The following is a 25993-nucleotide window of genomic DNA, read 5'->3' as shown; positions in this document are numbered from 1 at the left end:
CAGAATTTTGTATTATCACAGCATGCTTGTTCTTGAATGCTTGCAAATTATTCCATACAGTCAAAAGCTTGTGAAATTTGGTAACAGTGGGGTTTGGGCCTGGGTTTTGTTTCTTTGTTATCCCTTTTGACTACCAGTGATGAGATATCAATCATATTGATTTCAGTAGTTTAGATAAAACCCTAGGGGCTATTAACTATGATTTCTTATAGTGGATACGGTTAGATTGCTGCTGTCTGCCAGGAAGACGTGCAGAGTTTTTCATTGTTGTATGCAGCACATTCTGTCAGCTGATCCTCTCGTGGATCCTTTCTGGTTTGTATCCAGCCTGTCGTAGGCAACAGTGTGTGAGTTCCTCACCAGAGGAGTGTGCGTGCAAAGGTGGGTAGAGTGTCTGAAAGACAGGGGAGGAATTACGGAATCAGCTGGACTGAAGGCACGCTTTCACTTTCCACTGCTCTCCAGCGCCTCAGGATGACTGGATCTAGCAGGCAGCTGTGGAGATACAGTCCAGTCTTCCCACAAACCGAGAAAGAAGCAAACAAAGCACGAAGGCAGAAGCAGACCCCCAGAGAGGAGGGGCCCGTGCCTCCCGCATCCCTGCCGGGGGTTCTGCGGCTCTCCGGCGGGATTTGGGGCGCTGCCCCTCTCCGGAGCGGGAGGTGGCGCCCGTTCCACAGCGCAGGGACGGGACGGGGCCGAGCTGTGCCGCCCGTGTGCAGCCGCAGCTGCGGGCAGGAGCAGCCCCGCTAAACAGCTCTTAGTAAGGGGGGTTTGGTTTCTGATGTTGTCATCTACGGATCGTAGCAAGCAAAGTCCTTGTTCTCCCTGTGTACAATTAAAAACATAGTATTTTAATCGTTATTAGTTTTGTTATAATAATTATTATAGTTTATTTTTATAAACATTATTAATATAGATTATTACAGTGTTTTGTTACTTTTCTACTTGGTACTTTTTAGCTTGAAATGAGTGCATGCAAGCTTTCAGTAGTGCATTATTCACTTTAAGCTGTATTGATAAATGAAATTTTATAAATACCATGCTTCCCAAAGTTTATATAATGCATTTTATTAAACATGCTTTACTCTAGGCTGTTCAAGACCTATATTCTTACTAAATCTTCAGGCACTGACATCAGAGACACTAAGTGAGGATTTGCTTTTCAACTTAGACTTTAACTTAGTACTTTGGGAAATGTGTAAGTGGGGTTTTTTCTAGATGTTCCATAAAAGCCTGAGAATATGGAATTGGAAAGCAGTTTGTTCACTGGTGCATGTTTAATGTAACAACTTTCTCAAAACAGTCTTTTGTATGGTAGCATGGTAAAAGGCTTCACTAGGTAAAAATTTTTTTTATGCACTGAGACAATTAGCTTGTACTAGCAACACTGAAGTTCACAAAAGAAGATTATACTGTGAGAAAATATCTGGGATGAAAATGCATGCAAAACTATTAAAGACAAAGGTGATAAAATCAATTTAATTTGTGGAATTTAATTTTGAAGATGTAGCAAGAGTCTCAAAGTGCATCCTGGGAGGATTTTCTGCAGAGAGAAAGGGGAAAGCTTTTTGAAAATCTACTCCCTGTGTCTAGCCTCTAGGAATCGCATGCAACAACCTGTTCTTTCTGTCTGCCACCTTCAGTATTTGTAGTGATTGTTGTCATAAACAGTTTGGGATCCCAGGTGTTTGCATTTGTCAGCTGATGAGCCTGCTTGGTCTTGCTATGGAGAATCCTAAGAATTCTAATCCTGAGAAAATCTGAGGGCTTAGTAAGAGCTGATCTTAGAGTTACAGTTTAATAATGGCTGTGTAATAGCATCAATAAGTTAAGCTGTAAATTATGCAATGACAGTTGTGTGAGTTGTTCCTTATTAATACCTAATTTTCTTTCATTTGATTGTCAACAGCCACAAGCAGCAAGCCATCCTGCTATTTTCAGAATTGTAAATGAAACTTTCAAGTAAGTTTTGAAATTACTATGGGAGGGGCTTTAAATTTAAACACTGAGGTTTTCTTCAAGAGCAGAAACAGCACTATAATCTGCAACATGTTATAATTTCAGGATATCTTTTTCTTTACTTGTATTCTCTAAAGTCCCTTTCTGTGTAGTACACTGAAAATAATGAAAAATGTTAAAAATCTTATCAACTTTAAGTAAAAGTTACATCATAATAATCATTGGTACAGTTGACTACAGTGTATTTTGGCCTTTAAAATTTGTCATTTATTTTGTATTTCAGTAGAGATTTGTGGTTGAAATACAGTTTTGAGGTGAAAATGTTAAGTGCTGAAATGGCTTGGCCCATGCCAACATGAAGGTAGCATTTAGCAAAACCTTTTGCACTTACTGGTGTAGCCTCTTTTATATTTTGCTTATATATTTCAGGATTTATGTTAGATATGGTCTAAATGGCCTTCAACTATTGATCCACCTATTAATACTGAGTTTAGTTTTGAATGTATTAAAATTATTTTGAAGCAACCAATATATTGGTTACCACGCAGGGGCTTCAAATCCTTTGTACTCAGTTTTCAGTGGCTTTTCTCTTCTTTTCGCTTGACTGAGTACTTACTAATTTTAAGTAGATCTACTGCCAGGGTTATCAGTATTAACAATATCAATACAGCAATAATGTATTTAGTGACTGACATCCTTTGCTCGTCGAGTGTTTCCTTTCTTATGAAAACAGGGCTGGCAGGTGCATTTGTGTGGGGGCATTTGTGTGTCTGTGTGCACATTCAGGTTCGTGCAGGCACTAACAGAAGAGGCTTGGCTGTAGACACTGTATGGTGAGAGTGGAGCAATTGGGAGTCACTGCCCTGTGGTCTCTGTGTGTCTGCACACAGAGAGCACTTCCTGAAGAGTTGAGATTCATCACTTTCCCAAAGCAATTTGGGATGCATTTAAAAATTGATGTGACTTCAGCAGATGTGTGTTGGTGTCTTAGTCTGGAGACTGTGTAGTGTGATAGTACAGGGAGACAAAATTTGTCCACGCTTCCTGGCTTATTTAAGGTCATGCTATATGGAATATTTTTAAAAAAAACCACATGACTTCACTACTCTTTTGCATCCTTCCCCTTTGGTAGACGTAGAAATGGATAAAATTATGTTTCTCAGCTGATGCAGGGCTTTGTCCAATAGAGCACTTCCTGGTAAAATTTTGCACTTCTATCAGTGTTTCAAATTGTCTTACAAAATGATGTTTTCCTGTTTCTAAGCCTACATTTCTGCTCCCTTTCTTTACTTTGAATTGTTTCTGCTTAGTGTGCTTGTCCCTCTACATTGTTGGTATTAAAACGTTGGTGTATTTTAAGAATACTATGTCTCACCTTTTCTTGATACTTACATGAAGCTGTATATGTTAGCTGGTTTTTGCAGACCAATTGGTTTATGCAGCCTTCTGTTTATTTTTGTTCTATTTCTCTGTGTCCTTCCAACTATTATCAAGTGGTGTGCAGATGTAAAGTTACTGTTATCACATGTGAGATTTTAGAGAACTGCTGATAAAGAAAATGTACTTCCTTGCTTGGAAACTGTGTTAGGTTTCTATAGCTGGCACAAAATTTCTTTTATGTTTGGGGTTAGTGTTCTGTTGGAAGTATGGATCTAAGCATTGTGTCTCTTTCTGTAATAACTTTTCCTGCTATTTGCATGCATATTGAGATTAATTGTTCTATATGATTTTATCACAGTGATATTACTTACTGCTTTTATTTCCCAATGTTTCTTGCTATGTTTTCTTGCCTTGTGTGGCTATACAGAAGTCCATACACCTGGACTGTCTTGAGTTTGCATGTACTATTTCTTTTTTTTTTTACCAGTGATTATATTTGCCTGTAGTTTTGTGACATTTCTATGTTACAGTAATGTGTTAACTCTTCATATATTTTAGGAGGAATGAAACAATTCTCTAATAATTGTATCTCACTGGCAACTTACTTTGAACATTTTTTCTCCTTTCTCCTTTCTATCTGTCTTTCAAATAAGAGAATGAGAATTGCTGCTATGTGTTTTTCTCCACTTGTTCCATTTGCTCAAAGTTATTTTCCTCTATGGAAGGCAAGTTGAAGCACTTACCTTTGTAAACCTCTAGAGTGGCCTATGGGATGCCACAAAACACTATAAAGTATGCTGAACTCAATCATGGGAGTAGTTGCTCTGAGCACAATAAACTGATCAGACACCAAATTTGGCTAATAAAGTTGTGCAAGTCTTTTTAATTGTATACTTATTTAAGTAGGATAAATTATGTGTCTGCGTGTATATTGTATATATTAACTGTCTAATTTATTTGTAGGAGTCGTGTATGAGGTTTGTTTTTTTTGTTTGTTTTTTTTTTTTTAACTAAAAATAAAATCTGAACAGCCTGCAAATTAGTATTTCTGTTAGTGGTGTAATGAGCTCAGACACAGTTTGAATCTGCAGCATACAAAGAATATACCTTTTTCTTTCATTCAGTTAACAGTGGTGTGATGGGCAGACTAATTATCTGATCTGTCATATCTAACTTTTCAATGCATAGGAATGCGCTGATGGAAACTGATGGAACCCCAGAAGTTATGACAATTATACAGGTGTTTACACAGCTCTTCCTTCAGGCTTATCAGAATGAAAACAAACAGGTTAGTCAAGATCTCTTTCTTATTTTTCTCCAGTGACAAAATGCAAAATTTTGCAAGAAAAAACCCCAATTCTACTCTTAAGAGAGGTGACTGAATACAAATAATAGCATCCCTCTGTAGCTGTATAGATATGCCAAAGTTCAGTTCAAACATCTTCACCTGCGCATAAAATAATAGCATGATACCAGCACGTAAGAGCAGTTTACCTAACTTAACCCTCAAGTCCATCAGCCTAAAGTGCTTTTCCCTGGCTCTGTTTCCCTGATGCTGAGGTCTCTGTAGAGTGAACATGAACATTCGTCTTTGATAAAAAGGAGGAAAAATGCAAGATGCGTTTTTCTTTTGCAGAAGCAGGGTCTTTGACAATAAATGAAACAGAGATAACAATCCCATTCCTAGTCCCTTAGATAGTTATAAGAAGGATATTGAATAGTCGTATTTGTCTGTTCAGAAGGTAAAAGACACAGAGAAATACATACTGGGACACGGAATACATACTGGTTTCAGTTCCTGACCCTCAGCAGTGGTCTCTCTGAAATTTTCCTTAGTCTAAATTTTCAAATTTTACAGCTTAGTCTTTCTTCTGCTGCACAGGTTTTTGTACTGGTCTTACTGAACTGAATTAAATAGAACTAGTTTTGTGCTAATTTAAACAAGAGCAAGATCAGTTTCTTGCCTTAAAATTTCAAAATACAGATATGAAAAATCTTACTTTACTTACAGGTTGCAAACTTGGCTTCAGATTCCCAAATCACATGGTCACATTCTGACCATCTTGTTCATCGTGTTTGTTTTTTGAAATCAAATTCCTGTGATGCAAGTTTGGGAAGAACTTGTCATTTAAAACCTTACACTTTAACTTAAGAAAATTTTATGTTCCTTTGAGTTTTTGCATCTTTTTGAGGGAAATGGTAATTAAGAGAATACTGGGATTTCTTGAAACTTGTGGCATATTGGCTTTAAACTAGCAGTGTGACTGAATCTGTCTTCTGGTTTCAGGCAGCTGTCTTGCTTAATACATTAGTGCTGTGCATGATGATCTTGTGCCACCCTGACTGCATGGCAACAACACACTGTGTAGCCCCAGGTGGGGATCAGTGGGTGAGAAAGAAAGTAGAGGTTCCACACCCATCAGACTCCCAAGAGCTAATCCTGCTGTGCAGCTGATACATTTTCTTGAAGGTGAAAGTGCTTTGCCTGCTGGCATTGCTAGCTAGCAGCTAACATGGACTGCAGCCCGTTTTTTCTAAAGTGGTTTTAAATATTGAGTTTACTTTATTTAGCTTGTATACTGTTTAGGTAATGAAGTTCTAATTAAGTTGTTATCGTCAATGATAGAATTAAAAGTCCCTTGTGTCACAGTTTATGAATCAAATGTAATTTTAGTTAACTTGCAAAAAGGCGGGTACAGATTGCTTCCTAAACTTTAAGTCAGTCAGATCCCTTTTTCCCCCTTTGGTCATACCATCATTACATATGTTCGTAAGGTATCTGTCTTTGTGTTATCTGACTGCCCTTGGCGGGACATAAAATGCTTCAGTAGCATTAAGCAGAAGAATGGTAAAAACATTAATGACAGAAGATGAAGTGAGTTCACTGAGACCTTCAGAATTTAGAGACAGTTAACTGAAAAAACTCTAGGCAAACGTACATCCATAAAATTTGCCAAAGAAGTGGCTCGTGTCTGGCAGTTCACAGGTTTGTGTGATAGGAGAGTGAATCTCTGTTGCAGTGTGGCAGCTGTCAGAAAGATTAATGGTATGGAGATTCAAAGATCTAAATGAAAGAATCACAGATTGCTTGAGAATTGGAAGCGACCTCTGGACATCATCTTGTCCAACTCCTGAGCTCGAGATCATAGCTACATAGAATTGTCCAGGACTGTGTCCAGCTGGGACTCTACAACTTTTTGGGCAAACTGTGGTGGTGCTTGGCCACCTCACAGTGAAAATGAAGTGAAAAGATAAATTACAGAAGTGTCTTCTGATATACAGACAGAACATCCTGTGCTTGAGTTTGTGCCATTACCTCTGATCCTGTCGCTGTGCACCACTGCCAAAACCCTTGTTCTGTTATTTTGCACCCTCCTTTTAGGTGTTTATATACATTGGTAAGATCCCCCTTGAGCCTTCTCTTCTTCAGGCCTTCTCAGTCTTTCCTCATAGAAGTTCTCTGGTCCTTTAATGATCCTTGTGGCCCCTTATTTAACTGAGCATTACTGGGCACAGTACTTCAGGTTAGGCTGCTGGAATGGCTGCTTACAGTGCTGAGGGGAGGGGAAGGAGCACCTCCGTGGACCTGCTGGCAATCCTTTGCCTAAGGCAGCTCCAGATGCCGCTCACTGCTCTGTCAAAGGGCACACTGCTGACTCACACTCACCTTGGTGTCCACTGGCTCCCCAGGTCCTTCTCTGCAAGCTGCTTTCCAGCTGGGTGTCCACCAGCACGTACCTGGAGTTATCCCTGCCCAAGTGCAGGACTTTATACTTTCTCCTTGTTGATATCTGTGTGGCTGCTGTCAGCACATTTCTCCAGCCTGTCAAGGTCCCTCTGGATGGCAGCACAACCCTTTAATGTATCAACCACTCCTCCCAGTTTTGTGTCATCACCAAACTTGCCAAGGGAACTTGCTGCCCCTTCATCCAGTTCATTAATGAAAATGTTAAATAAGACTGGCCCCAGTGCTGACCCTGCTGTGCCCTGGACTCCAGCTAGATTTTGTGCCAGTGATCACCATGTGGGCCTGGCTGGCTTTCTGTCTGTCTCAGGGGGAGTTGGTGTTGCACTTGCACCTACATGCTTCATGTTAGACCTGCCTGTTGTACATGTTTGCAGAACAAACAGATTAGAGGTGTGCTAATACTGCTAGTCTCGGTTACACAAGCCGTGTTCACAGCATACAAGTCACACATTCTCAGATAAACAGGGCAAGTCTGTTATCTGTGACTGCCCTACCTGCTGCTGGATCAGGTCCTAAGAATTTAGGTTTCCATTTTTGAACAGATGGCAATAATCTACACAACATCCTCAGATTCTGTAGATGTTATTACTTCTTCGTTTAATATCATCTGTGAATCTGTTTACACTGGAAAATTAAATTAAACTAGTGTCTCTTTTAAGCTCTGCATATTAAGAATGAAAACTTATGTGATTACAGGGAAAAATGTAAGACTAGTAACATAATTTTCTTCATGCTCTGAATCTTTTTTGATGCATATATGTTTAAAATCTATAAATAATTAGTTTTTATAAGCAAGCATTTCCTAAATATCCCCCTTTTAATGCCAAATCCTAAAATTAACTAAAGAGTTAATTTTCTGTTTTCTTGCCTCTGTGTGTATTGTTAATTACTGCCTTAGATGAGATTATTCATTGTGGGTTTGTTTTGAAAACTGACCAGAAACCTCTTAAAATAACGATTTTGTGTCTTAGTATAAATTTCCACTGAAGGCCTACTTCCCATACCATCACCAGCCTCTTGTTAGAAGTTTAGTCAGACATCCTTCTGGTAAGTTTTTTCATAAAATATTTGCAGCATTATGAGTCTGCATGATCTGTATATGTCTTAAAATAACTTTAAAAGGGATAGAGATAACTTTTTGGCATTTCCTTTATAGGGTGTGTTTGATTTAGCAATTTTCATAATATTCTTTTAATGTATTTTTCTGCAGGAACATCTGGTTCTTATGTAACAATACTACCGATGTAACTTTAAAGAAAACTAAATCAGAAGTGAATAACAAAGAAAGAATAATTATGTAGGAATGATTGCCATGTTAAGAGATTGTAAAAATACTGCAATCTTGTTATGTTATAATATCAGTAATTGTCATTATGGAAAAATTCACATGTATTTCACAGGAAACAGGCTTTCTGTTTCTTTCTGAGTCTTGAATTCTGATATTTTAGGTTGCAAACCCAACTTTTTTTCAGGTTTCCTATTCATACATACATTCAAGAAACCACTGTTTAATTTGGTACGATTTTTCTTATGGACAATAATTAAAGATCTGTACAAGAGCCTCTAAAAATACTACTGCACTGATTATATATTAATATTGTGGTAGCAAAGGAACATAAACCTCATTTCAATATTCCTAGTTGTACTTCCTTCCATGGCTTTATCAATGAATTGTTGTATGTAATTCAGCAACAGATATTGCTTAAAACTGGGAAATTTTGAAATGAAATTTTGAATACTTCATTATAACTTAATCAATTTGGAGAAATCTTGTAGCTACCTTAATGCTTCAGTGTTACATTCTAGTAGACAGGCTATGATTTTAAGTGTTTTGTTTTCATCCTTCATCCTCAGAACTCCCAACTACATATTGGTCTCAACACGTGAAACACATTTCGGATATGCTCAAAGCAATAGTAGAAGATACAAATGTTAGGTAAGCAGTATAAGATCTTCAAACTTTTTGTCTTTTTCATGTTAATTTGTGAAAGGTCATGTCATTTGAAGTCTTTAGTGGCTGTATTTCATAATTTTCTTATTATTCTTTAAGTCGGGCTTTATTTTTAAGAATAGGACTTGGATTACTTTCTGAACCCAAGTTTCATAGCATCTATCTACCTGGCCAATAAGCCTCCAAGGAAACAAAATCTTGTCATTCCTTCCAAAACACATCTAGCTGCATAATGGAAATTCTTACTTGTCTGTTCTCCCATTTCTCCCTCAAAACTTTTAACCCTGTTTTATGAAGGAGCTTTGCTTTCTGCAGGCTTGTACAAATGCCCAAACTGCAAACTTCTTTATTTTCATAAATATGACTGCCAGACTGCAGTGTCATTTTTGTTGTGTTAATCTTTGGGCTCTCACTCCGTGTTTCTGACCTGCTGCCCTTGGGGGTTTGTTTGTCTACATGAATTATACTTTGGTAGGGGATGTTCTGGGACCATATGAAAATAATGAAAAAGCATACATCTCTATCTGCTGCTGCCTTGTAAATCAAGGAATGTGATGAGACCTGACTTGTATAGCACTTGGATACAAATTTGCTTGCTTAGGTCTGCTCTGAGAGTTAGCTGTCCAAAGAATGTTGAACAGCTTTTAAATTCAAAAAAAACAAATTAATTTTGATTTTAAACTTGAAATATATAAAAATAAACATAGAACACCAAGGCCAGCCAGACTTGCAAAACAAGATTGTAGAATCACAGAATCACCTAGGCTGGAAAAAAACCTTTGAGATCATCAAGTCCAACCTATGACCTAATACCACATTGTCAACACCAAGTGCCACATTCAGTCTTTTTTAAACATCTCCAGGGACAGTGACTCCATCACCTCCCTGGGCAGCCCATTCCAATGTCTGATTACTCTTTCTCTGAAGAACTTCTTCCTAATGTCCAACGTAAACCTTCCCTGGTGCAGCTTGAGACTGTCATCTTGTCCTGTCACTGGTGGTGCTTGTGAGAAGAGACCGACCCCCACCTGGCTACACCCTCCTTTCTGGTCATTGTGGAGGGCAGTAAGGTCTCCCCTGAGCCTCCTCCGGACTAAAAGCCCCAGCTCCCTCAGCTGCTCCTCATAGGGTTTGATTCACTCTTCACCAGCTTGCTTTCCCTTCTCTGGACTTGCTCCAGCATCTTACCGTCCTTCCTAAATTCAGGGAAGGACTGGGCACAGCACCCAAGGTGCGGCCTCACCAGTGCGCAGTACAGGGGAACATTCACTGCCCTGGTCCTGTTGCTGATACAGGCCAGGATCCATTGGCCTTCCTGGCCACCTGGGCTCACTGCTGGCTAGTGTTCAGTCTGCCTTCAATCAGTACCCCCAGGTCCCTTTCTGCCTGGCTGCTGTCCAGCCACTCTGTCCCAGATTTCCCCCTGGGTACTGGAACAAAGATACTTGCAACCGTGCTTGGTTTCAGTTAACTCACATGGGCCTATTTTTTTGTTGCTGAGTGGCAGAAAAAAGCTTTTTGTTGCTCCCTCTGAGGCCAGGCTGTCTGGTGGTAGCTTCTCACTTTCTGTGTGAGCTGCAGTTCAGTGCTCGCCTGTTCCTCCCTGAAGTGTGTCAAACCTTTCTGTCCTTGGACAGTGACCCATAGCTGACCCTGATTTTGTAGAGAAACACGTAACTTGAGCTTAGAACAAATAAATAAAACAAATACCATCAATCATAATGCATTATAGTAGTATAACCATGTGTGTTCTCTTTTTGTGTCCCAGCCCTTTCTCGGTTTATATATAGTCTTTTCCCCCCTTTATTTTGAACAGTACACTAGTAGAACACACTCCTACTTCCTTTAGAACTCCTACAACAATTATGTTTTCTACTAAACCCCTCCCAGTTAGAAAGAAAATGGTCTAACATGTTATAAATACTAATATCCATGAAGAAACCATATTCAGTTTTCTTTTATTGCTTAATTCCTGATTCTGTATTCTTTTGACTTAATAAGATTTACAGAGGAGAAAAAAATTCTGTTACACAGTATATATCCTGTTGATTCTCAGTGCTCTCTTCTTATATAGGTTGGTTTTCAGGGGGGTTATTTTATATCAAGTGTGAGTCTTATAGGAAAATGCTTTCTGTGTCCTTCTAATCAACAGATTGCTTCTGTGCTGAGATTTATTATTATATGTAGTACTCTCAGTGAGCAGTGAATGTTACATGACATTTTAAATTAGAAATCAGTTGATCAGTTGATGAACTTATGGACATTTTGTGGGGGAAAATCCCAAAAATAGTGAGGGGTCACTTTTGGCAATGACAGTGGAGCATAGGTGCCACTACAGAGCAGGCAGAAGCAGCAGTAGGGATGGAAGTGCAGGGTACATGACTCCAAAACAGGCTCTGTAATGGTAGAAAGTGTTCAAGATAAGAGTAACATCAATTCCTGGAATTTCTAAGATCTTCTTGTAGTTTCCTTCCAAAGGTGGCACAGCAGCTTTTGGAGTCCCCAGGAATAAAACATAAGAAAACCATCTAATTTTTTAAAGTTTTTCCAAATTTATTAGAAATAATTGTTCCTAGTTCTTAATCTAGCTGTCCTTCTGTTTGTCCTTCCATGCTTAGTTTAACTTTTTGCTTTGAGACCCTTTAGTTTGCTTCTCTTTACTTTAGTCTTCTCTGACTTAATATGAATACACATGAGAAAGTATGGATATCAATGGTGGTCCTTTCCTACAGCAATAATGCTTTTGTAATTTTGTAAAATTTTCATTTAAAAAAACATGAATTTTAAAAGTTGGGAGATATACTTGAAAATATACTTTAAAACTTTCTATTCAGTCCATCTAAATTAATTCTCATTAATGACCAAAAAAGATGCACTTCATGAATTACCAAAAAGCAGAAAATCTTTCTGGAAAGCAGCAGAGAGAAAGTGAAAGGCAGCAGTATGTTAAGAGTGTAATATGATTTTAAAGTTTTGGAAATCCTGCAGCTGAAGTGTATCTTTTCATACATAATATTTTGTCACAGTTTATTAGAAGCTGCTGTTAAGGATAGTCTGATGTACTGTCAAAGTAATCTGTAGTAACACTGGGTGTGTCTCATTTGATTGTGATTTCAGATAATAGACTAAATAAGTAGTACATGGGTATATGATTAGCAGGTAAGGTATTCTCTGTTGAAGAATGGTTTAAATATTCTTTTAAGTAACAGTCAGCATCCTTTTTAGTTAATTTAAGGCAATTAAAAACGTTAAATAATGAGAGGTACCTAATTTTATCTGTGTTGTTTTCCAGTTGTCTCACTGACCTCTTTGAAATCTGGTTTTTGGTTGCTTGTTTTGGAGAATGGCTGAATATTGCAGCAGAACAATTACTGAAGGCTGCTGTAGAACCAGATCCTGTGCTGTGGCTGCTGGCATTTTACTACTGTCCTAAGAATGAAAATCAACAAAGGACTCAAACAATGGTGGGTAATGTAGTGATAGTAAGTGGCAATACGCAGTTAATAGTCTGATTATATCTTATTGCTGTAAAACAAACAGTGCACATCAGAAAAATGAAAGATACTGACTTGACAAAGTCTCTGGGAACTGTGTCACAGTGGACAACTTGAAAGTTGGGTTTTTTCTTATTTTTGACATTTAGAAAAGCCTTTTCCTCCTTTTTAAGTATGTGTTATTGATTAGCACCCTCTTGGCTTTCTTCTGGATAACCAGGGTGTTTTTAGTCCTAAATAAAAGTACCCTAGTGATGGTATTTTTAAAATCAGTGTGACAGAATTCAGCATGCATTATGTTATGGCATCTTCTGAGAAGGAAACGAGAAATCACAGCAGTTGAAACCGTGAAGATACTTAATCAACACAGTCTTGAATTCTAGCCTTCCCCAGCTACTCTGATTTCTCTCCAGTTTTTGGCATATGATACAGTAACAAATACATGATAATACCATATGCTGGGCCGGTAACAGAAGGAGCAGTGCTCTAACCTTACACATTGTACTGCACGAAGAGTGCTGTGCATCTGTGTATGCAAGCAGATACTTGAAAGCCTTTAATTTAAACTTATTATGCAAATCTGAACTAGCCCAAGAAATTGGATCTACAAAGGCCCAATTCAAAAGGCCACAACTTGTCTAGTTTACCTTAATTTAAAATGGATTCTGGTGGATTTAAAAATGCAGCTCAGTACACAACAGTAGTAAAAATCATGCTTTAAATTTACATCTAATGCTCCACATACAACAGTGAATTATGCAATATTTTATTTCCTTCCCCTCCTGCTTTTCAGATGGCACTACAAATGGAAGATCGCATCCCAATCACCTACATTTTTTTTTTCCACTTACACTTCTCATAGTCTAGGAGCAAGGGATGGGATGGTTTGGCTGGGAAGGCAAGGGAAGGGTTGACTGAGCAGAGTTATGTAAGAGCTAGGGTGAAGTAAAGAAATCAGGGTTGTTTTTAGAACCTAGTTTTGGGAAAGTAGGCAATATATGAGCAATAAACAAGAGTGATTGAAGCTATTGCACTCTAGCTGCAGATCAATGCATTGTTCTAACTCCACAGAATGGAATCACTTTGTTCCATATATGAAATAATCTCCCTGTGTGTCCCCCATTCCATTTTGTTATTCAGTCATAACATAAGACAAACTTTAGAAACAAAAAAGCTTTCCTGCTGACTGCCCACGCAGTGACTCATCTTTTCCCAGAGGTCTGACATTTTGGTTCATTATCATTCTTCTCTTAGGTATTTGAACTGAAACTTCTCTTTTTTTTTTTTTTTTTGAGAGGTCAGGCTTCTTCAGGAGGATTCCCAACTTTATGCAAAACTTCTGCCTTTAGTCAGGTGTTTGGGTTTTTTTTTTTTAATTTGTCCTTTGGCAGATTAAGTTCTCAGCTTTTTCAAATGAAGTGGTTTCCACCTCAAACCCAGCACCTTTCACTAGTTAAGGATTAGCATGCTGTGGGAACTTCTGGTAGATGTCAATCTGGTGTACTTTTCATTCAGCATTATTTTTGTGTGGAAAGGTTTGCACTTATGACTTAGGATTTTGTCTTCCTGCTCTGTACTTTAGGTAACACCTTTATATTAGCCAGAGTGTAATACAAAGTGCTTAAATTATTTAAAGAAGAAAAAGGCTGGTTTTGCTGTTCACTAAGGTTCACTCATATGAACAGGACTAAAAATTCTGCTTCTCAGTATTTATTCCTTTGTTACACTCCTTTCATATCTTTAGGGCCTGAAACACTGAGGAAGCAAAACTTGGAGTTTGGCCCTAAGAAGAGATTTCTAGGGTACATGAGCTCTTGGAGCAGGATCAGCGACTCTCCATCTGCAGTCTCTGGCTCATATGATGCACAGAGGAGTAAAGAGTCATGAGGAATTCCTGTTACCTTTCTGTAGATCCTGGTATCATTTGTGCCTCACATGTAGTTGTGGACTTAAAGCAAGAGCTTTTAGCAGCTTTTTGAGGCTATATTATGTGAAATTGTTGAAAGGGTAGGTCAATGTCAGAAAAAGGTCTGAAAAATAATTGTCCCAGTGAATATCCTTGAGAAACAGGTGTTCTTTTCCTTTAGGTCTGCAGGGATGTATTTTTCTGTTGTTGCAGCTGATACTCATTTGCATTCCATCTACAAGTTTTTTTCAGTTAATTTTTAATTCAGTGAACAGAATTATTGTTAGGATTCTTTTTCAGTAGTTGCTCATAGTCCTTTTTCTAGAGATGCCAAACTCTTCTGTTTCCTACCCCCAGTAAAAGTTAGGTTTTATTGTCTAGCTCACAACATAAAAACATAAATTGTGAACAACACAGGAAGAAGTTAAATTGCACATTCTTACCAGAACATTTTATCAGCTGAGGTCAGACTGCATGGGGATTTAATTGATTTACAGCAGCAATACCAAAATGAGCCCTTGAGGAGCCTTTGTTCTTTATCCCACAATGTGAAAATCGGACCATGTTCTTCTGAGGGATTTTCTCCATTTCCTTATATTATAAAAAAGGTAAAATCCTGGCTTGATGCCCTGTCTGCTTCATTTGTAAGACCAAAGAAAAAAAAGTCCATTTTTTCCACCTTTGTGTGTGTGAATCAGTCCAAAAGAAATGTGTTACAGCCCTTCCTTTCCTGGTTTTCCTGCTGTTTAAATTCAAACTTTTTTTATGTTTGAATTGTTTCTCCGAAGATTCGGTTTTCTTTTAGTGAATAAATCCAAAGTAAAATACCATAGATTTCGCCTTTTCTCTGATCCTGCACCCTTTGAAATTATTTCCTACAGGTAGAAGCCCAAGCAGTCCACAACCATCTAATGACACTGTTCAGCTGCAGAGACCTTTCTCTCAAAGACCTGGAGGCTGCTGTGCACAGGGTAACAGGTGTAGAGCAGTGTTGTAACCAGCAACTCATAACACATCTTCTGACCAACTTCTTGCTCTTTTCCTCTGGTGGACATCAGATTGCCCAGGAATGTATTTACCATGTAAGTGTTTCTTCCCTTTTTTTCGGGTTAACTTCAATACATACTTATTTTACTATTTTTGATTTAAGTTTCTACCTCTTAATAAAAAAAATACATAACAGAGAATTAAAGGAGACTGTGGCTATAACAGCCATATCTAACTTGCTACATATCCATTTCAGCTAAAATTCAGTCAAAATATTTTCCATTCACTTCTTGATCTCACTGACAGGGTTACTGATGTCACTGTACAGATGCAGAAACAGCTGAAGTAATGGCTTGCAGTTAAGAGATACCTACAGTTCATTTACAATGGTAGAGATAGCATGTGCAAACATTTTGATTTTCCCCAAAAAATCACTCCCTGAATTATCTAGCTACTGCAGATGTGATGGAACTCTCTCTTGCTGTTTTCCATTGGGTGGAACAGCTGGTTACTTGGTCTTGGTATTGATGTGGCAGAAGCCTGGTTGGCAAAGCCAGTGAAGAAAACAGTGTGGTAATTGAGAGGGAAGGAGAAAATTAAGAGCTAAGACAGTGTCTTTTAAGGTGTAAAAAGAGATGAAGAGGAGTAAAAGGCTGGAAGCTTGTCACAGTATCTTTCTGTTGGTGATGACAGCCTTCAGGTATATTTGTGCAAACTACAAAATGTATTTGTGTTAATTAAGATAAACAGTGCAATCTCAGTGTAGGATTAGAAACCCATTCCTTACTGTGAAACCATATTCTTGCAAGAAGTGCATGCCCCCTATGCAAGCAGGTCCAGGGCCAGTGTGTAGTTTTAATACTTCCAAAAGTTTTTCAATTCAGCAGCTGTGTGGTCTTATGGATAGACCTGTATAGGGTACATGGCATGTGTAAGGCCATTCTGATACAGCTGGCTGACTAAAGAGACATAACATTTTTCTCTTTAAGAAGGGCTGAGGTATTCCTCACATCCTAGGGTGCAAGTTCACAAATGATCCGTTTTTTTCTCAGCATAAGAATATAATGATAAAGTTTGGGGGGTTGTATATATTTTTACAGACTGCTATTTCTAGTTTCTCTTCATGAAGAAAGTGCAGCTGTTGAGCTGTGATGCTGTAATGTACTAGCCTGCTACTTTAAATCCCTCCAGAAGGACCAAAGACAGTCTTCTGCTTCTTTATACATAGCAATATAACTAACTTTCAAAACTGAATATTTCCCAGTGCAGAGGGGTCATGAACTGTTGTAGGCCAGTTTGTTTATCAGTCTGATTAATTTTGTATCTGTAATCTGATTAATTTGACTGTATCTGCATAATGTGTATCTACACTAATGTGTAGCTAGGCTCTCCATGTGATTTGAAAGGGACTAAAGAGAATATATGAAAGGAAGAATGGTGTGGAACTGATTTGGGATGCACGGTTGAGGTTCTTTTTAGCACAGCAAACTTCAGGTTTAACACAGATAATGAGGAGTCAAGTCTCTTCTGATCTGCAAAAATTGCAACTTAGAGTCTTTTCCTGTTTTTTGTCATCTTTTGGGGGAAGTATTTATTTTTACTTCTGAAAGCTTTACAGAATTGAATTGCCTCCCCAAATACATGCAGAACCTTCAGGTGCTTTTAGTTCTTTTCCATGGCAATGACTTAAAAATGGTGATACTGTCCATTTGTGTTTCCTTTAAAAACTTTCTGGCCTCTTGATTTGTTTCACTTAAATTTGAGACACCAACAGAAATCTCAAAGTTGCTTGGCTCCACTGGGATGTATGGAAAGAGATACCTTGGGCAGAAACTGTTTCTCACATATTCAGTGGTGAGGAAAAAATCTGGTTTTCTTGCAAGTATTTGGAAGGATTCTTAGTATTTAGCAACATAATTGCCAAATTTAACTTTTTGTGTTTTCTTTCAGATTACTGAGATAACTGATACAAGCAAAGAAGTTTATAACCTTCTTATCCGTACTGCTTACAGATTTAACCATAGTGGAGAAAAAAACCAAAGGACTGTGAAACTGATGAATGAACTTCTTCAAAAATTTACATTGAAAGTTTAGAATTTCAATATGATCTATTTATCAAACCAACAAGTCAGGTCTTTGTCCAGGTGTCAGACTTCCATTAGCATCTAGTGCTGCAGATTACCAGTGGCAGAAGATACCTATATAAGCTATAGCTGCTAATTTATATTCCCTCATCTATACTGAAAAATAATCTGTTGTTTGGAATTGTTAATCTTTTGAAGCATTGTAGTAAATATTAAAGATGCATGAAAATTTTGTTCTGAATACCTTCTGTAACAAGAAACCTACATCATTTAAAGTAGTTTGCTCATCTCCTTGTTGTTTATCTGGCTGAGGATCAGTTTTTCTCCCAAATTACTCATGTGGGTTTTTTTAAGTAAGTTTTAAGTTTTTAATATCCTATTGCTTGATTGGTAAGTTGTTACTAAAGTGTTTTGTTCTGTGCCTCTGCTTTTCTGAAACTAATGATGATCTCAAGTGATTCATAGTGTTCTCAGGAAATCAGTGAGTGATATTTCCTGAACTCTTTCCTTCTTTTTGAAAATGTTTCCAAAATGAAACTCTTCCCAGATTTGCTAAATGTGGGTTTTTTTTCAATACTGCAGCTTTCACAGGACAATGTTCTCCTCTAAGTACTAGACCAATAGCTGGTCTTTGTCAAAAGATACTGCAGGCATAAAATTGCTTGCAGTACAGCCCACTTAACAGTGTGCCATCACTGATGCTATTATTTATTCATTTATTTTATTCATATATTTTATTCAGACAAAAGAGGGCAAGCAAAGCAGAGACACGGACATCTTCCAGTTCAAAGGGACAGATTTCCTATAAAGGTTGCAACTCATTGCCTTCATTTTTGTGTCCAGCAGTAATTTGCTTACTTCTTTGTTAAGGTTTTTTGAGTCCTGCAAGGAGCATAGGTAGGTAGTAATGGCTTACGTTTTTTATTCTTAGGAAGGTATTTATCCCTAGAAGTTTTGTGAACCTGTCTCTACCTTAACTAAAAAAATTACCATGGAGAATAGTAGTGACAGAGCATCCTAGCTTTCCTCCGTAATTTGTTCCCCTGTATTACTTTTCTGTAATGCCAATGCCTGTGCTATGCTACTCAAAATGCTACTTGGAATTCTAGTCTTGCATATAAAATCCAAGCATGTATCTTGAATTAATAAAGCTTCTTGAATGTAGCATTTGTTTTGAGCAAGGGGAAAGAAAAACAGTGTACTTAATGTCCTTTGGCTGTAAGAAGTGGAAAGATATTTTCTGTTATGCTGTTAACTGATTTCTTACAATTTTGTTCCCAGTGAGTCATATTACGGAAGTTACATGCCCTCTCAAGTCAGTTTGCTAGTGAAAAAATAGCAAATTCATAATGTAGGTCTGCAAAGAAAGGATTTTTTTCTCTTTTTTGATTAAAAAATATTTTTAAATGAAAATTCAGAAAGAAATAAGTAGCAATTTTTCTTTTGTTAAATAGCCACATGTATCTAAAAAAGTAAAATCAAGCAACCCAGTTTCCCGTTCCCTGAATACCATAACTGAAAAGCATGGGATTAAACCAAATTGCTTTTTGGTCACAAACTCAGAGGTATTTGTCTAGTGAAAACAGATGTGGAATGCTCTATTTAGAATGATAAATAATCTAAAATTGTAACTAAAAGGAAGAAAGATTTTTTTTGTTTGTGTAGTTTTGGGGCTTTTTTTTTTTTTTTTTGCTTTTTTTGGTTTAATGTCTAATCTGGTTGTTGGATGTGAGGCTCTTTGGATGTGTTTTCTCCATATTGTGCCTATATGTAATTTTAACTATGTAGAAGAAAAATAAGCAAAGAACTGCAATATCTAATTCTTGCAGATTAATTAGGTGAATGTTGTGGGTATAATATTTAGATGCACGTGGAAGTTTTTGGACAGGTATTTTTAAGTATCTTTTCTTTGTCAGTGTTTTTATTTATCCATTGACAAAATGCATGAAAATTCTTCAATTAACAAAATCATTATGCTGATAAATAAGGATAAATAGAACTAAGCAGGAAGGAGGTGTACAATGAAGGCAGTAAAAGCCCAGAATTAGTAGTGAATTGATACATTCTTGTTTTCTTGTGTTTGGCTTCCTAAGAAAAACTGAATGATTTAAATACTAAGGAGGGTTTGCTAGTTTCAGGAGGCTCTAAGGAAGAAACCTAATTGATACTGTCTGTAACTTAGAAAAGATACATCTGTGCTGGCATTCTTTTAGCTCTTTTTAGCGTAGTGGTTATAAATTGTTGGTGTTTCATTTTCCTTACTCTTTCACTATGTTTGAATTATAATCTAACTTTGATATAAGCTGTGATTTTGTGGGATGTTGAAGCTACTTTTGTTAGTTTGCCAGTGGAAGGCTACAGAGCAGTTTGGTAGATCTGAGTAATGGAAGATTTCTCATACGGTGGCTTCTGCATTATCCATCCAATGTGCATCTTTTCCTCTGTAATTGCTGCTTTCTGGAAATGTTCTTTGGGGCCATCAAGGCTGTACTTCTTTGCTGAACCAGCCAACAAGTCCTGAAATCAGACTTCAAGAAGATTGTTCCTTTGCATTCCATCTGCAGCACACACCCTGGTTGTGTTCAGTGCACAGAGAACTTTTCAAAACTGTTCTGCTTCAAGGTGTTTTTTGAATAAGAATACAGACAGTAAATTTTACTTCTTTGTTGATTATGCTCCTTTCCAGTCTAAGACTGCTAAGTTAGAGCTTTTTGGATTCTGCAAGCTTTGCAGCATGGTGCTCGTTGGTTTCTGTGGATTTTCTTCAGGCAGAAAAAAAGGTCATTTCTCTGGCTATTATTTAATCAAGATCTCAGTACAGTGCCTATACAAAGCAGAACGTACTTTATTTTGTCATGTGTTGTCAGATACTGCAATTTAGCTGACCAACAGTAACATTTATTGTGTTAGTGCTAGCATCTGTGATTAAGTTTCTGTACTCTCAGCATTGTAAGTGTCAAGAGATGTTAATAGACACAGTGAGTTAATATTTGTTTCAGTGAGGTGAAAACTGTGATATATGTTTGGCTCAGCAGGGATACAATTAAAAAAATTCTGAAGCATTAGCATTATAGAAGTATAGGATAAAATATCTAGCACAAATTACTTGCAGTTGCTAAACAAAATACTGTTAAATCAGATTTGCACCGTTTCATTGCTGTGTTATCTAATGTCAGAATAAAGTACCTAATGTTCTGTGTGAATGAGTAATGTCATACTCATTACACAGTTTTCTACTAGACCCCACTTTGAAAAGTCAAAACCTGGAATGTTACAGGAGGAGTCTTCCATGAGCACACAGAGCATGCGTTTGAATTTTTTATGCTTTCCTGGTGGTCTGCAATGGGTTTCTTAAGCATCCAGCATGTTTTGTTGGGCAACACCAGTAGTCAAACCACTGTAGCTGAATGCTGTGGTGCTGGAGGCATCCCTCTGGCACTTCATTCATTGCAGTGCTCAGATGGGAGTTGCTTAAATCCACTTCTCTGGCAAGTTTTCCTTACTTGTGATAGAAATTTTTCTAAAATGCTTGCCTGGATTTAAAAAATATGTTCATGGTAGACATTCCATTTGGTGCCCTAGTAGAAGCTTATTCTGGGAATTTGCTGTTAGGCGGTCTGTTCACTAGTGAATGCCACGGAGGCGTTTCCCTTGCTTGCACTGGCCATCTTCCTTAAACCAGCTGTCTGGCTGCTGGGAAGGAATAAACCTCACAAGATCCTTCTGATGGCTTGAGTGTGCTCCCTGTTGTCTGAGCTGCCAGGAGCCAGCTAGGGATAAGCATTGGACTGCTGTCAGCCACTGAAACAAAAATTTGAAATGACAGCTGGCTCTAGCTGAGTTGTAGTGATCTAGTCCATAGGCAAGGGTGGTGCTTTAGTTTGCATTCTATATTCTTGCATGTGTGTGAAGGGAGGGAGTGACAAAAAAGATAAAACCCAGCATGTTTGAAACTCAGCTGTAGAAATCTAGCTGTGATTTTTATATTCAATACTGACAGAATTAGGAAGCAACAGTTCCATACATGACATTCCATTAACCTGCATATCAACAAATAGCAGAAAATAATCCAGCAGTGGTGTCTTTAATAGGTCTGTATATTTAACTAACTGTTATTAACTTTAACTATATTCACTATATATTTATATCTCTTACTGCTTTAAAGGCCTCTTTCATAACTCTTCTCTACTATGTCAGATAATGGACTCAGATAATAAAAAAGTAGACCCTCAGAAACAATGACCCTCTATTTTCTATCCTTTTCAATAAAAATATTTGTTAGTCCCATGAACTTTTGCAGACACATAAATGCAATCTTGAAGAGATTGTGCTTTTACATATTCTTGATTAACATTGTGAATTGCACTGTTGAGATGTCTTGTGTATGTGCCAGTTAGCCTGCATGTACAGTTCACCCCTTAAGATTTTATTTCGTACCTTGTGAGTTTATTTTGAGGCTTCCAAAACAGGTGCATGCAATATGTCATTTGCCTGCTGCTGTTAAAAGTCTACTCAATATTTCGCATATGGGAAAGCAGCTTCTGTTTGTTTTGACTAATGATGCCATAACTTCTACTATGTATAGGTTTTCTGAAAACAGAATTTCAGCTTTTTTATTTCCAACTAACTTGTAAAGGTAGCTGATGATACAAATTTCCTATCTGTACCATTGTTCCCTGTACAGACTTCCAGTTTCTGTTTAAGTGCTTTTAATCTCATGACTGTGCTGCCCTTCCATATCAGCTTCAGATGTCTGCGAAAAGAGAGAGAAAAGCTAGTATCAGATTCCACGGAAGAGGAGAGAAGTATTGAAATATGACACAGGATTCATTTATAAGATGGAAAACAGTGATACATTTTTATGAACTCTGGCACTTTTTGAGTTTCTAGTAGGGAGGACCAATAGCAGCATCTTTTCTGGAAACATAAGAAAAGTACCAGTGTTTTTTCCACAGACCTGTAAATTTTTCCAAGTTCATTGCAAACCCCACTGTTATGTTTCAGCTTTCTTTTTTTGTGTGTTTGCTTCTTTGCTGAGGTACAGATGGCCATGCTGAGCAGTTTGCTGCACAGCACGCTTTTCAGGCCAGACCCAGTTGCTGTAGCTGCTTTCTTTGACTGGCTTGTCCTAGGCCGGTGGATACTGAGCAAATGTCAAGCCCAAACCTTGGAATTAAGCAATAACATCTGTTTAGGAAAGATAATTTCATTGGGATTTAAAGTCTTCAGATGACAGCTGTTGACTGTTTTTCATTGTGGCTCTTCTGATCTTGACTTCACGAGTTCTCCTTCTGCTCGTTGTATTGGCAGAGCAAGCTCCCACATGCGCCTACCCTTTAGGCAGAAGCATTGCCCTTTTTTTTTTGTCTCTTCTTTCTGGCCAGGATCCAAGATGAATATACAAATGGTAGATCCAGTCTCTTTATTTTTCTTTTGTTATTTATATTCTTAAAATGTAATACCCTAAACCCAAGTAAACATCATAGAACAAAGTTCAAGAACTTGCATATAAAATCAAGTTTGGGCTGAATATTTGCTGAGATCCTTCACTCACAGAGTTGTGTCTAACCACCAGCAATCTGTAGGTCAGTTGTTCCCTGCCCTGATTTCTTCAGATTTGGTAAACTTGTTGTAGAAGAATGAAAGAGCAGAATTTGGTATCCATGCTGTCCCACCCTGCTTCAGAAATCATGCATTTGAACAGCCCAGTTGATGCCCCACTTAAATGGTTAACAGGGCCTTGGGACAGTTCCTCAAAATGCACTGTAGAGTCTGGCAATCCACATGCATTTAAAGAAACAATAAGAAGAACTGGCTTGTGTCATTCTGCTGTGATGCCATTTTCATAGTTTTCCTATCAATTTGGTTTTCTTTTGTTAATCTGAAAAACAGTTTAGCTCATGATTTTTCAGACATTCAGGGAGTAAGCAGGAGGAAGAACCATTCAGAAGGTTCTTCCTGACTGCATTGGGTCCTTACCACCTTTAAAGCTTAAACAAAAAGCACAGTCTTTAATAGCTGTATTTCAAAACCAGGTGGGGAATAATTTTTGGTTTTTGCATGTTATAAACCTGTGGTTTTGATGCTGAATGCCCTTGATGCAAAAAAACAGTGCCACACCAGCTTTTAGCATTGACCTTCATTCTGTGATGTAGAACTTTTCTCAGCATCACATCTGTCCTTGAGCTGATGCTGGCATTACTTCATACTGGTAACAGTGAATCAACCAGCTTAAGAAATAAATAAGACTGGTCTTTCTGTTTACTTAGTCTGGAAGCTTTCTAGTTTCCGTTCCTTCCTTCCAGCTATCAAGTGAATTTCCTGTGATTTAATTGAAGAAAGGAGAGGCAAGTGCTGCTGTGGAGAAGGTGGGTGCAGAAACTGTAAAATGTCAAGAGGTGTGCTTACCTCTTCTTGTATAAAACTGACAGTCTTTCATTTATCTGACTCTTCATCTGTGTAAAGAGGTGTGCTGGTTTAGGCTTAGGTAGAGTTAATTTCCTTTTCAAAGGCTAATGTGGGACTGAGTTTTAGATTTTTGTTAAACACAGAATTGATAATAAAAGAGCTGGTGTTCCATTGCTGAGCAGGGCATTCACAGAACCAAGGCCTTTTCTGATTTTCAGAGAGCCATGCTGGGGAGGAAGTTGGGGGTGCATGGGAGGCTGGGACAGAACACAGCCAGGACAGGCGACCCAAACTGACCAAAGGGATATTCCAGACCACATGACATGATGCTCTGGATTTAAAGTGGGGGAAGACAGAGGAATGGAGAACATTTGAAGTGGCAGTGTTTGCCTTCCCAAGTCACTGTTATGTGTGATGGGACCCTGCTCTCCTGGACATGTCTGGACACCTGCCTCTCCATGGGAAGCAGTGAATTAATTCCTTGTTTTGCTTTGCTTGTCTGTGTGGCTTTTGCTTTCCCTATTAAACTGTCTTTATCTCAACCCATGAGTTTTCTCACATTTGCCTTTCCAATTCTCTCCCTGATCCTGCTGGTGGTGGGGGGAAAGGAAACATCTACATGGGGGTTAAACCATGACAAGAAGAAAAACGTTCTGCGTTTATGTCATATAATTGCTTTTGTTTTTAATACTCAAGCAAACAGGAATTGCGGGGGGGCGTACGTGGCCCGAAGGTTGAAGTCCGGCTAGCTGAGGGCGAAAGGCCGACGCCCCTCTGCAATTACTAACCAGCACCCCTCGGCGTCTGATGGCCTCGGGCTGCGCTGGCTGCGGACTGGCTTACACCGCTGGTATTGGCGAGGAACGGAGCTGAGCACTTCTCCGGGGGTTAAACGTCGGTTTATTGAAGGTGTTGCGGGATCCAACAGGGGGAAACCAACCGGGAAAGTGGCCCCGAATAGGGGGTGAAACAGGATTATAAAGGAGGGGGGGTGGGTACAGGCGGAACCAATTGGGAAAGGTGAGGGGATGAAGTTCACAGAACTGACACTCCATGGAAACCAATAATCAAAAGATAAGGGAGGTGTCCCGGGACCACAGCCAACCAACACCTCCAGAGAAAGGAAAGTTCTGGAAAACCAGGAGGAGTGGGGGGCTGATTGACTGAGCCCCGGGAGGAGAAAAGATTTACTAAAAAGGGAAAAAGGGGTAGGAGAAATTATGTAACTTGGGTGACAGACACAGGGGTAACCATGGTAACCTAACGGACATCAGGGCTGTGGTGGGAAAAACTGGGGGGACAAAACCGTTTTACACTTAATAGGGGGAAACAATACATAAATTGGGGGAATAACACAAGAAACTTAACAACACACTACAAGGAACAATGTTTTCCCTCAGCTACAACTGGGAGCTTATTAAAAAGCCTTCATAAATAGACAAAAGTAACAAGAGATTATAATGCAAACAGGGCATGATGGGCAGGTCCAGCACAAGTGGTGGCAATTACAAAATCTTGGCGTTGGTTTTGCAGGGTGATATTGCCATGTTACTGATGGGAACAAAGATGGCTGTAGGGACAGGTAGCGTGTGTGTAGGGAAAGGGTGGCTGGAGGGGCATGTGAAAGGTGGAGAGAGGGAGGAGGGGTAGTGTGGTTCCCTATGTTAGGGAGCACAATAAAAGTTACGTACTTTTCAGGTGTAAAACTGAATAAATCAGAATGAAACTTCAATTGGCAATTAAAATAGGTGAGTTTCAGGCACACCAAGGAACAGATGCAGACTGAAGTAAGATGGTTGCTGAGATAATGTAATTTTTAGTTCTATTGTACTTGCAAGAGTTGACTGTAAGGAAGTACAGCTGGAGAGCAAATAACTTTTACTACCAAATATAAAAATAAGTGTGGGACAAAGTTACTGTGAAGAAACAACTTGAGGTTAAAAAATTTTTTTAAAACATATGTTTTTTCTGTGTGGTAGATGATGAGCACTGTCATCCTTTCAGGATTAGAGATGAAGTGAATCACATTATGGTGCCAAGCACCAATTTCTCAAACCAGCCTGTTTAGATCCA

The 25993-nt window shown here is 38.4% G+C and overlaps 1 protein-coding gene across 5 annotated transcripts in view; it reads left to right on the top strand.

The window, feature by feature from the left end:
• The window catches only part of FANCC (FA complementation group C), a 74262-nt gene extending 55316 nt beyond the window's left edge, over positions 1-18946 (top strand). For all 5 annotated transcript variants that reach the window (XM_064736577.1, XM_064736576.1, XM_064736575.1 and 2 more), the window contains 7 exons: positions 1913-1965; positions 4531-4630; positions 8062-8137; positions 8945-9026; positions 12334-12505; positions 15323-15523; positions 17379-18946. In XM_064736577.1, the coding sequence (XP_064592647.1) occupies positions 1913-1965; positions 4531-4630; positions 8062-8137; positions 8945-9026; positions 12334-12505; positions 15323-15523; positions 17379-17522 (828 nt within the window). In that variant the 3' untranslated portion in view covers positions 17523-18946. The remainder of the gene's footprint in view (positions 1-1912; positions 1966-4530; positions 4631-8061; positions 8138-8944; positions 9027-12333; positions 12506-15322; positions 15524-17378) is intronic.
• Positions 18947-25993: the final 7047 nt, after the last annotated feature.

Source organism: Zonotrichia leucophrys, chromosome Z, assembly GCF_028769735.1.
Source record: "Zonotrichia leucophrys gambelii isolate GWCS_2022_RI chromosome Z, RI_Zleu_2.0, whole genome shotgun sequence".
Lineage (NCBI taxonomy): Eukaryota > Metazoa > Chordata > Aves > Passeriformes > Passerellidae > Zonotrichia > Zonotrichia leucophrys.
This window is presented reverse-complemented; position numbering and strand designations above follow the sequence as displayed.